We start from the raw sequence: 13,166 nt of genomic DNA on the forward strand, positions 1-13,166 counted from the left end.
AAATGAATTCCGATACTTTATTGTGACTACAATACATATGTAGATGTTTTCAGGCTGTCAACCAAGTCTTCAAAATATAGGAGGAATACAGGAATGTTTTTCAACAAATATAATTTTTTGCTAGTTTTGAAGCAAAAATTAGGAGTTTTCCAAACGAAAATTGATTCATTCAAAGGCATTTATACTAACAATTCTTACCTTCACTTACTGTTTCTATATCAATCAATGATTAAAAACTACCTTAAAATAACTATTCACTTCAACAGCATCACAATCCAGGCAGAGAGCTGCTGCATAGTTCATCATCATCATCATCATCTGAATGGGCACCATAAAGGCCAATATTCTGTTGTACTGCCTTGCAAAGTGCCCATAAAGATGATAAAGAGATGCACTGAATCATTTTCTGGTGGCTTGCGATGCTTTCAAAGACTTAAGAATTCTCTAACCTGTAATATAAAGAAGCCAAAAGCAGTATCAAGGAAAAATTTACAACCTCTACATTTATCAGTGACAAATTTCCTGAAAATATAGAATATTTTTCAAAAAATAGGAAAATATAGAAATATAGGAATTGGCTGACAGCCTTTGTTTTGCTTTGACTACATAGTAACAGAGGCCAGATGCCAGGTCTTGTAGCCAAAAATCCTTATGGTAACATGTTATTAAGACCATCAATGATATGACAATACCCAGTATATTAACCAGCAGTAATGGTATCATTCTCCTGAACAAAATTGTCTAGGCTCATCCTTGAATGTACTTCAAGGGTCAAATCAAACAGAAAATAAAAATTTCATTATTTACACATTGTTTTTATACTGCTAAGATTTAAAATTTCAATGACATTTTTGGTCAATTGTTTTCTAATAATGATTACTAGGAGACCAGGAAAGTATTGATGATTGAAAAATGTATCAATATTGTTGGTATCAGCCACAGCTATACCTTTTATATACACTAACTCTGGGTGTAGCATGTACTGAATATAGTACAAACCTATAATTCTATCTGTAATTAAAATACCAAATGAAACCTAAATTTAAAACCGTGGAGAGCAAAACAAATCACACAATGAAATTTGCTAGTACTGTAATTTATTGAATACTGACTTTTAAAGAAAAGATAGCACACAAACTTGGCTCCTATATTGATATCAAAGGGGAAAACTACTATTAAACACTCCATCTGAGTTTTAGGTTATTTTCTCTGAAATAGACGGACTTATGATGACAAGTGATTCATCGGGGTCAATGATTCAGAAATGTTAGATTTGTTTTGCTATTGAGAAATTTCTCTCTTCAGGCTAATCAGATTAATGTCAATTGTAATGTTATATATGATGACCTCACTGAATGAACTGATATGGCAATCACAACTATACTGACTTTCCTTATATGTATTCATTACAATGATGTCATACAATTAACATTACTACTATAAGAGAATATTAAGTAATGTCATCAAGCAGGATGCTACAATTAACATTATAATCTGTTCAATAATCTTGACAAAAATATTAAGATGACTTTTATGTCCTGGGAAGGACCTCGTACAGATGAATGGATGCAAGGTCTTTGTCGTCTGGATCTTCCTGGCCATACATTAACATATTTGTTTTTTTGCACACCTCACACATGTCTACCTCCTTCAGCCATTTGGACAGATTTATGTTCGTCTGTTATACAAAAACAAAAAATAATGATAATTCTCTTTTTACACTGACAGATAATAACAAACAATTACAAACATTTCAGGAACAGAATAGCCAGTGTTGTTTTGGTATTTGATTTATCAATTTCATTTGTGTGAAATTCATCTAAAAAACTTTTAAATTGATAATACATTGTCAAGTCTGTGTAAGTGACGTTTCTATGAAAGCTTCTTCGAGCAGATGGTGAATAATATGATATGGATTTGTATGCAAATTCCAATAAACATAAACACATACCTGCAGATTTTGCAGACTTTCCTTCACACTTGGAATGGTGATCAACATTGTGCCAGGTTTATTTATGTTTTGATACAGTGACTGCCAGACTCTATAAATATAATGAGTTTTAGTGGTGAGATTAATTGATAAATATAATTACAGACTGACTCCATCAATGAAATCTCAAAATCAATGACTGAGTGGACCAAAGAATTCATACAATCAATTACTTTGAGTGTGTTTTGTGAATATGATAATATTCGAATGAATTTATACAATTAAGGTATAGGGCAATACTGCAGAGTTTACTTATTTAAATCCTTTCGCATAGCATGAAATTCATATATCACACACTTGTATCTGTATGAGAAAATGCAACAAGGTTAATTTTCAGAATGATACACCTTTCCTTAACCCACAAGTACCCACACGTATGTCAGATATTACATGACATTATGATGGGCCCAATCATATAAGGACAGACCTAATCACACATATTATGTCACTTGTTCTCATGTCCTTGTGAAATAACTTTAATATTTCTGTCATGGTGATTAGCAGTTAATATCTATACTTACTGCTTCTGAGCTTTCATTTCCATGAAGAATTCAAATACGTTATTGAGGATTATAACATCAACTGAAAAAAGGCCCATGATATTATTAGAATACCTTACAAATTAACACCTTAATCATTCTGATCTGAATAATGACTTGTATGCTTTAATATTATTTGACATCAAAGTTATTGTTAATTCATAAACATCAAACTTGAATTGAATTTGCACTGTTATAACACTTATTGGATATTAATGAAAACAACCAAATATGGCCTGTATATCATGATTTCCTTTATAATCTGACCAATGTGATGTCCCACTACAGTGTTGAAATGGTATGGAGGAATGATAGTACATTATGAAGCTTGTACTTACATCTGTTTAGATACTGTAGATAGTTCATTATATTCTGGTGCACAATCTACAAAGACCAAACACAAGCTCTGATGTACAGGATACAGAAAAACAATTTCTCCAACATACAGCATGATATCGTTTCCAATATGCAGGATATCTCTGTTATACAGGATACCAGATGATAATCTCGGAGATATATACAGGATGATAATCTCTGCAATATACTCAGAATGATAATCTCTCCGATACATACAGGATGATAATCTCTCCACTCCGATATATACCGGGTGATGACCAAACTGATACACAGGACAGTGACATCTCAGATACATTGGATGGTAAAATGTTTAAAGTATATCATAATAGATCAGCAAATTAATGCTCAGTATAATGTATTGTACTGAGCTTAAATTATGAACTAATTATGAGAATTTTTTATATGAAATTAATACAAATGTACGTAGTATTCTTTGTGGTCTTGATTTTCATGAATACCCAAGTTTGAGTTATGTTGACAATAATTAAGGTATCTTATCAAAGGTATGAAATGGACTGGCATGTCTGAATTTAGTGTATTTTTCATATTAGAATACACTGCGAACTGACTTGGGTCTCTTGGTTTTATCATCCTAAAGAGAGCATGAGTTCTGGAGTAAATCCGAGACACAGGAACATAAGAGAAATGGATATCTGTATCACTGCTTCATCAATTTTATATCTTGCAGGTGATTCCTGATATGTACAAAATGATAAATGGATTGCTTTTATCCACTGATTAAGGGCTGGTGGCCATGTGACACTACAGCAAGAGATTCCAGAGGATCTTGGCACCCCATCATTGCTAGATTTTTATTTGCTCTTTGAAAGTTTGATTTTTTCTCTTCTTGTCTCTTTTCTTCTCTGTTTTTGATCTTATTGATAAGAAATTTGAAAATTTCTTTGCAGAAATAGTCATGATAGTCTTTACCGATCAAATCCAAAATGGTCACCTGGAAGTCATTTTTTCTCCTGATCAGTCCCAAAATCAAATAGGCACAAGTAGAGATCAAAGGGAACAGACACATTAAATTTGAGAGAGATCCAGTCTGTACTTCTTAAGAAATAGCCATAACAGTTTTTACTTGTCGAAATCTAAGATTGCTGCCTGTTTGATATTTTGCTCTTCTGATCAGTCTCAAACTTAAACAAGCACAACAAGGAACCAAGAGGAACCTATACTTGAAATCTGAGAAAGATCTCTGTGGTAGTTCACAAGAAATAGTAATAACAAACTTTCAAAGTCAAAATCCAGGATAGCCACCTTTCAGCCATTTTATTTCTTCTGATCAGACCCAAAATCAACTGGCACAACTAGGGACCAAGGGTAATCTACATATGAAACATAAGAAAAATTCATCAAGTACTTCTAAAGAAATAGCAATAACAAACTTGTAAAGTCAAAATTCAAGATGGCCACCTGTCAGCCATTTTGTTTTTCTGATCAGTCCTAAAATCATATGGACACAACTAGAGACCACAGGGAATCAGCATGTGAAATTTGACAGAGATTCATCCAGTACTTCTCAAGAAACAGTGATGACAAAAAATTGTTTACGGACAGACGGGCAACAGACCACAGGTGTAAGGTATTTTAATAGCCTAGAATCTGATGATGGTGGGGCTAATGAGAAAGTTTGTCATCCTTATATTCCTTTGTTATACTGTAACTCAATTTCTAATAAAAAAATAAATCAATCAGACCTCTGTAGTCCAATATCCTGTCTTGTCCGAACAACATGTTATCTCTTCTAGAGTGTCAGACATTATAAAGAGACGAAGTCTTAGGGCATGCACTCAAATTTTTCAAATGAATAGTTCATTGATGGATGTTCAATTACAATGATATCTTACTTTTTCAAGAAACATTAAATGTAAAAGAAAAGACAAGTATCAAAGTCTACACTACAAAACACATAACCTGTGTTATTAATGTTTCTGATGCAGAGGTTGTAGCTTTCTTCTTGATTTTCGGTACATGTGTAGTTGTTCAGGAGAAGAACGATCATTGATCTGTACTTTCTTTTGATAACAATTTCAACTTTCTTCCCTGTTCTCTTGAAAAACTGGAGAAGATGCTTTCTTTCCCTTCACAGAAAGTTACATCACAGAAAGCAAAAATCATTTTGAAGATGGTCATCCCAGTAGAGAGATCTGCAACATACCTTTATCCTATCTTTGAATTCGTATTTCTCCACTATCTTCTTCTGTAGATCACAAAAGCTTTTGTCTAATTCCACACCAACTATTTTACTTGCATCACTGAACAGATATGCCTAGATTGAAAAAGAAATGTTTTATAGTTTAATGATTAATGTCACAAAAAAAATGTCCAAATGAAAAACAGGTAGTTTGTCTATGTAGAAGTTGAAAGTACAGGTCGATGTACCAGCCTCAGCTAGTGGGAATTTCCCTTTAGCTGAACAATAGAGTGACTGGCCAGAGACCAAAGGGTCATTAGTTCAAACCCCAGCAGTGACAGGATATTTTTCATTGTTCATTCCTATTACAATTTTGGTGCCATTGACCACTCCAAGGGTAGAAGCTAAAGGAGATTTTGATGCTTCCTTGGAGATATTGAACCTTGGTAGTTTTGGTCTTCAGGGTTAAAGACTTTGTGAAGGACAAGAAAGGGTAGAAGTTGAAAGTGCAGGTCACCTTACTAGCCTCAGCTAGTGGGAATTTCCCCTTTGTCGAGCGGTAGAGTGTCTGGCTAGAGACTGAAGGGTCGCTAGTTCGAATCTCACCAGGGCAGGGAGTTTTCATTGCTCCTTCCTATTACATGTATATTTGATAACATTTCTTACACAACACAATAATTCTAATGCTATGTACAAAGAAAATTTTGTGCAAAAGTTTCCCCACAAAAAAAAAGTTTTGATGATGTTGCTTCATAAATGATATTTCAAGTTTGCTTTCTCATATTTATGCTTCAGAAAAGAATGAAATGTATATTGATTAGCTACAGCATACATGACAATTCTTTGTGTTCATTATTAAAATATCCTAGCAGGGCTGACAAGTGTTATCACAAGATTGGTGTTTTAATCATAGAACTTCGATTTGTATATGAACTCAAATAACAATATTCTGTAGAATCATGTATTTATGAGGAGCTCAATTTCTGTGGCTTTCGTGAATATTTGATTTCATGGAAACATTTGACTCAACAAATTCACTTATACTGCATAAGAGGATGTTTTCACCCCAGATTATGTCGGCCCTGGTACCATTATAAATGGATTCGCCATGTATTCATTCCATCCTCTGAAGATTATACAAAAGGTAACGACCCATCGTAAATTTGCCCTTCTTGTTCATGGACAAAAATGATGAAAATTAAACGACGACAAAAATTTCTCTGTATACAGTAATTATTTTAGTGGTTCATGGACATCTGACTTCATGGAATATCAGTAATAATGAAATCAATGAAAAATTAATCCCCCACGAAAACTGAAAACTAAAATTAATATCCACAAAAATGAATGACTTTACAGTAACTAAAGTAAGATTGTATGACAATAAATGGTCACTAGATTACACTATGATATTTGTGTCCATTTAATACAAGTTTTTTCAACAATCTTATTGTTTGAGATTGTCTTGGACAAAATTGGCAGACATATTTAATTGATCTCACAAGAAATAGAAACTTTTGTAAAGATCCTGACAGATAAAAACTGATATAAACAGTCTTACCCCATAAAGTACTGCACCAGTCCTTGATCCAACATCGAGTACAGCTTTTCCATGGAGATTAGGTAGCAAGTATTGAAACATGTATTTTATCTGTCTCACTGATGCAGAGTGAGTTATAAAGGCTGAAACAGAATAAGGTGTCTATCTTAAGAACAAATTCCAGTCGATTGTACCTGGTTACCACTGTCCCAGTGCTGTGTAAGTTTGAATGAGAAATTAAACCTTAACAGACTTCTGTCATACAGTTACAGTGTTAAGAAGATCTCTTTAATATATTCTCAATACATTTCTTTATACAACAATTAATATCTCTTCTTTTCAAGATTTTTCATAAATGTCAAAAAAATTGCATCACAAACTTTAGCAATTGAAGCATAGTTGCGAATAAATCTAAGGATTGTAAGACATTTGGTACACACAGATAGGACTGTAAGACATTTGGTACAAACTGATGGGACTGTAAAACATTTGGTACAAACTGATGGGACTGTAAGACATTTTGTACAAATTGATGGGACTGTAAGACATTTGGTACAAATTGATGGGACTGTAAGACATTTGGTACAAATTGATGGGACTGTAAGACATTTGGTACAAACTGATGGGACTGTAAGACATTTGGTACAAAATGATGGGACTGTAAGACATTTCGTACAAACTGATGGGACTGCAAGACATTTCATACAAAATGATGGGACTGTAAGACATTTCGTACAAACTGATATTAACCTAAGACATTTGGTACAAATTGATGGGACTGTAAGACATTTGGTACAAATTGATGGGACTGTAAGACATTTGGTACAAACTGATAGGACTGTAAGACATTTGGTACAAACTGATGGGACTGTAAGACATTTCATACAAATTGATGGGACTGTAAGACATTTCATACAAAATGATGGGACTGTAAGACATTTCGTACAAACTGATATTAACCTAAGACATTTGGTACAAATTGATGGGACTGTAAGACATTTGGTACAAATTGATGGGACTGTAAGACATTTGGTACAAACTGATAGGACTGTAAGACATTTGGTACAAACTGATGGGTCTACGATATTGGTACAAACACACAATACTGTAAGATATAGGTAAAAACTAATGGGGAATGTCAGACATTGGTACAGATTTGTAAAGCATTGGTAAAAACTGATAGGACTGCAAAACATGTGTTTCAAACTGATGGGGATGTAAGACATTGGTTAACCATTGGTTGGACTGAAAAAAATTTGCTATAAACTTAACAGAGTGTAAGTCATTGCTACAAACTTAAGGAACTGTAAGACATTATTAACTTTAAAAATTGGTACAAACTTAGGGGACTGATTTCCTTTGATCCACACTGCCGACAATAGTTTCTACTCATCTTCCCATCATCACACAGGCCATCGATGACATTATCATCAAACAAGAAAGCATCTACATGGACAGTAGTGGTAGGATCACAGTCTGAGTTCTGTAAATCAGAAAGCTGATTATAATTGAGATAATTGCTCTGTGGATGACATAATACCCTTTCATATTGAAACATATCTGGTCCACCTACAAGTGCTGCATGTAGGGATCTTTAAAGGCATTATCTTAAATGCTCCAGTATGATTGCATATCTATAGGTATTATACTAAGAGGTCCAGTTGTATTAGTAATCTCAACAGATATTATATTAACAAGTTTAGCTCCAAGTTTTTTATGTAGTGATGTCTACAGTTATGGTATTAACAGTTTCAGCTCTAAGTGTTGTATGTAGTAATTTCTACACATATAAATTAACATGTAGTGATGTCTACAGTTATGGTATTAACAGGTTCAGCTCGAAGTGTTGTATGTAGTAATTTCTACAGGTATCATACTAACAGGTCCAGCTACTGGTGTAAGGATACGCTCTGTGGGAAAGGTGGCGTTGATAGGTAACCTTTCCCTTATTTCATCTCGTATTGTGTCCAGCATGATGTCACAGTTCTGTCTTGATTTGTCCACTGCTTCCTCATACATATCTGCAAATCATGGTGGTAAAAGCTCAGTATTTAAAGACTACTGGGGATAGATATGTCAGTACGGCATTAATACCCCACTGGGAACAAAATTGAAAAATGAGAACTGTTTGAAATTATCTATGTCCAAGGGGCATAACTCTATCAAATATCATCTTGGTGCAAGGAGAATAACTCTGTCAAAATAAATTCAACCTGAAGTGAATAATCTTAAAATAAGGGCAAATTAAAACTTGACAGAGATTTTCTTAATGACATTAAGAATAAAACCCTTAAGAACTTAATGCACTGAAACCTTATTTTCAAGGCATGCAATGAGGAACTTAACTATGTTAAATTTTATCAGAGTACACAATGTATACAGAGAATGAGTGTTCAAAGGGTTTGATTACAAGGAAATTTGCTGCACTGCAAGAAACTATATACACATTTTCATTTGATAACATTTCTCCACAACTATTTTCCTCTCATTTTCTTTCATGTTCATTGGACATTTACGAAAAGAATGTAGGGAAACATCATTGACAGTATTAGAAAAAAACTAATACAAGTGATACTTCAGTCTTTTTAAATCTTGGAGTTTAAGCAATTTATTTTCAGTGTGCTTGATCTAATGTTGATCCACTGATGTGAATTGGTATTTTTACTTGTTGTGCACAATCTGGTAAACTTTGTCTTAATAATTCATGGAAAGATGTATGAATGTTTATGTTGATATCTCCAAACCCAATGCCTGGTCTGTGAGTAGATACAAAGTTTGACATGTCGTTGATAAAAGACTGTTTACATGTTGGTGGTAATTTGTACTGAAGACAAATGGAGTTTGGGTGATCATTAGACGACAATGAAAGATACACCAATTCTATGTGTGGATGAGCCTCATTCCTAATACATCTCTTGTGTAAAACATCAGTCTATGACAGTTATCTTGCTTTGAAGATTTAAAGTCCATCCATTATGATGGTGATCAACCATTTGATTTTCATACACACTAGACTCAGTTAAACACAGTATATTAACACTATTAAGAATAGGATGTTTTAGAATTTGCAATCTTGCTGAACGGTCATTGACTAAAGCTAGATTTTTCATATTTTAACATATATGCAAAATATTATCTAGCTCTATTATGGCATTCCAAAATCACTGTGCGGAAACTAAATCTTGATGGATGGATGGACGGACTGTCGAACAGGATGTACATGGGTAAAACTATATGCTTCCCCATTTTCAATGGCAGGGTCATAAAAAGAAATCTATTTGACATCACACTGTATTTCGGTTAAGTAAAAAATATTTGAACAGTGATGCCAACCTCTAGTCTTAGCCTTTCAAAATCAAGATGAATGGATGCACAAAAGTGAGGTAAATACAATTACATATTATTTATATGAATTGAGTGCTAAAACTCACCATATCATTACTTCAAATTTTGACAACTCGCCTGTACATATTCAGGTCACAGAAATCTTTAGGATTCGTCTTATTTTTTAAACATAATAGTTACATTCATAAATCGGCTGACATATAAAGCATCCGTTGCCTGTGTCCAGATAAATAATCATTGTAAGACTTATAGATAGATAGCTTTATTAATTATATTTCATATGAATAACTATGGTTGATATACTGGTGTGCTCAAAATTAACGTACACTGTAACAGTATGAACGTGTTCTGGAGGCTTTGTGTAGTCTGTCTTACCGTCGATATTACTCCGGATCCATCCAAGGAATTCTGTAACAGCACATGGCTTAACATCGGAAATAAGTTTTTTCAACTCCTGTATAGCCTCTGTTGAGTCCATTTCGAGTCAGTTTTACTTTTAGCTACGCGTGTGATATCGAGTTTTACAGACAGGAAAATGCTGATCTTGACTAGTTTTAAAGCCAACTACGGACTATACTTTTTCCGGATTTTGATTAATGCTTGTGTATAATAATAGAACTTAACACGAAACTACAATTATGCTTAATTGATTAAATTGGTATTGATTTAATATGAATATATTTATATAATGTATTCGTCAATTCATTTTATCTTAAACAAATAACTTGCATGTGTAATTGAAAGGATTGCTGGACAACTCGTACCCAAGACAACTCGTACCCATTAGAAGACAACTCGTACCCAAGACAACTCGGACCCAAAGACAAATCGTACCCTTTTACGAGACATCTTGTACTCATTATATAAAGTCATCTCGCACACAGATCGGAACTTAATATTTATATAATAGTTATTACATGAACTGAATATAAGTATATTTTGTATTTTGCATATATAATAAAGATTATATAAAACATATGATATATTTATATATAAATTGTATTTTGAATATATAATAAATATAATATATATTAGATCTATAATAACAAAATAATGAACACAACAATCTGAAAATATATACAATTTATATTACATTATATTGTCAATGCTAGAGTGACCTTTTCTAAAGTCTGCTTGAGCTTTAGTTAATATCTCCTCTCTCTCTCTCCGAGTACAATTTTAGTCTATTATTCAATATCGCTGTTAAAAAATTACCAAATTAACTGAGCATAGTTACTGTCCTATAATTATCGCAATCCTTCATATCACATTTATTCTTATACATAGGCTTAATTGTCCCCAGAAGCCAACAACTAGGAATAAATCTGGTATCAAATATAACATTTTAAAAAAACACACATGTTGGTAACGTTTTTCCTGGCTTAATTTTAAAATACTCATTAATAACACCATCTTCACCTCCTATACTTTTTTTTTTTATTTTTTAACCGTGATTTTAATTTCTTCTTTAGTAATCGGCCCAATTATTTCATCAATTTCAATTTCAGAATAATCAAATTAATATTTTTTTCTCAACAACAACATATGACTACGAATTGTTTGTCTAGAATGTTTGTCTTTGGGTACAAATTTCTCGCAAAATTACCTGGAACTTATTCAATTGTTTCATAATCTTATTTCAATAAAAATATAATAGAAAAGAAAACGAAAAAGGGATCCATCTTGTTACCATGCAGTATTCAAATGGACATCTCCATCTTTTCCAATAATAATTATAATCGTAATAAAAAAGGACCTAGCACTACCCTGATTTGGGTACGAGTTGCCCCGAATTGGAATCAAAATTTTCTTGAAATTAAATCACTATGGGTACGAGTTGTCTTTTGGGTAGGAGTTGTCTTGTAATGAGTACGAGTTGTCTTTGGGTACGAGTTGTCTTAGGTACGAGTTGTCTTCTAATGGGTACGAGTTGTCTTGATACCATTGAAAGGAACATATATTGCTCCTTTACAAGTACAGAATCTGAGTTAAAATGTCAATTGGAATATTTCTAATAAGAAATTTTTTGCTTATTTCTATGTAGTCCTTTGCAAGTCCATATAACAGGTAGCAACAGAAATCTACTTTTTGCAGTCTTCTATGGGCGAAAACTGGTACCCATATTTATTTATAATGTTGAATAATATGTAAAATTAAGCCACTCCAAGCTGATTTGCTGTTCTTTGGATTATATTCTCAAGGAATGATAACATCAAAATAATTCAAGTATTAATTTTTCCAAACAGCATAAAAATTCAGCACACTTGATAGCAAAGATCTGCATAACAGTTTGGATGTGGCCTAACTTGAAGTTAATAAAAGAGCACTAAGACTCAGTAAAACTGCTCAAATACGTCCTTTATTATCACAGATTTATAATCGTTAAAGCACTGTTTAGCCACACCAGCTAAAACTACTCTACACTCTACATCCTTACCTATTTTATTGATTTCATAAAATCAAAAGTTCACATGTAATTAATAGATTGAACCTTTTTTCTTTTTTACCAGGAACTTAAGTAGTCCGACCACCTGTCTAACCCTAAACAGTTATGTAATCACATTTTTTTATAAAAATATCTAAAAATTCATGCTGTCTATATAGAAACAACAATTTCAACATTGCCTGGATATAAGAAAAGTCAGGTTTCACTACATACAAGTAATTTGACAATCTGTCTAAATGCATCGGGTTAAAATACCATTTCTGATGGTAACTGCCATTTATATTTAGGATATATGAATGTATTCTGATGTTCACAGAGGTTCACCTGACAACTAGGTTTTCTCTAACAAGGTGTCAGATTAGACAGGTTAATTTAAAGATAAGATTTCTCCAACCAGGGGTCAGATAAGACTGGTTAATTTAACAAATAAGATTTCTCCAACCAGGAGTCAGATAAGACAGGTTAATTTAACAGATAAGATTTCTCAAACCAGGAGTCAGAAAAGACAGGTTAATTTAACAGATAAGATTTCTCCATGCAGGGGTCAGATAAGACAGGTTAATTTAACAGATAAGATTTCTCCAACCAGGAGTCAAATTAGACTGATTAACTTGACCAATATGCATTATCCAACAGGTTACCAGATTTGATAGACTTCACTGTAAACCTCGATAAATGAGTGTTATGATAATATGGACTGGATAAGAACCAAATCTGCAATAAAATTCTAAAGATATGATATGGATCTGAAGTGGGAGGCAGTACAAGAGAACAGGATGGGACAAGATGACATTTATAACACTGTCTAT

The 13,166-nt window shown here is 33.1% G+C and overlaps 1 protein-coding gene across 1 annotated transcript; it reads right to left on the bottom strand.

The window, feature by feature from the left end:
• Positions 1-1,080: 1,080 nt before the first annotated feature.
• LOC132562795 (uncharacterized) lies at positions 1,081-10,405 on the bottom strand. Its single transcript, XM_060227565.1, has 9 exons — positions 10,287-10,405; positions 8,448-8,587; positions 7,908-8,049; positions 6,588-6,709; positions 5,051-5,161; positions 2,868-2,913; positions 2,512-2,572; positions 1,952-2,042; positions 1,081-1,678 (listed from the first exon to the last, which is right to left on the bottom strand). Exons 1-9 carry the CDS (start codon positions 10,387-10,389, stop codon positions 1,532-1,534), a joined length of 963 nt encoding a protein of 320 aa, XP_060083548.1. The 5' UTR covers positions 10,390-10,405; the 3' UTR covers positions 1,081-1,531.
• Between the last annotated feature and the right edge of the window lie 2,761 nt (positions 10,406-13,166).

Source organism: Ylistrum balloti, unplaced genomic scaffold (assembly GCF_031769215.1).
Source record: "Ylistrum balloti isolate Yb309-2 unplaced genomic scaffold, AGI_CSIRO_Ybal_v1 Utg371514, whole genome shotgun sequence".
In the NCBI taxonomy this organism is placed as follows: Eukaryota; Metazoa; Mollusca; class Bivalvia; order Pectinida; family Pectinidae; genus Ylistrum; species Ylistrum balloti.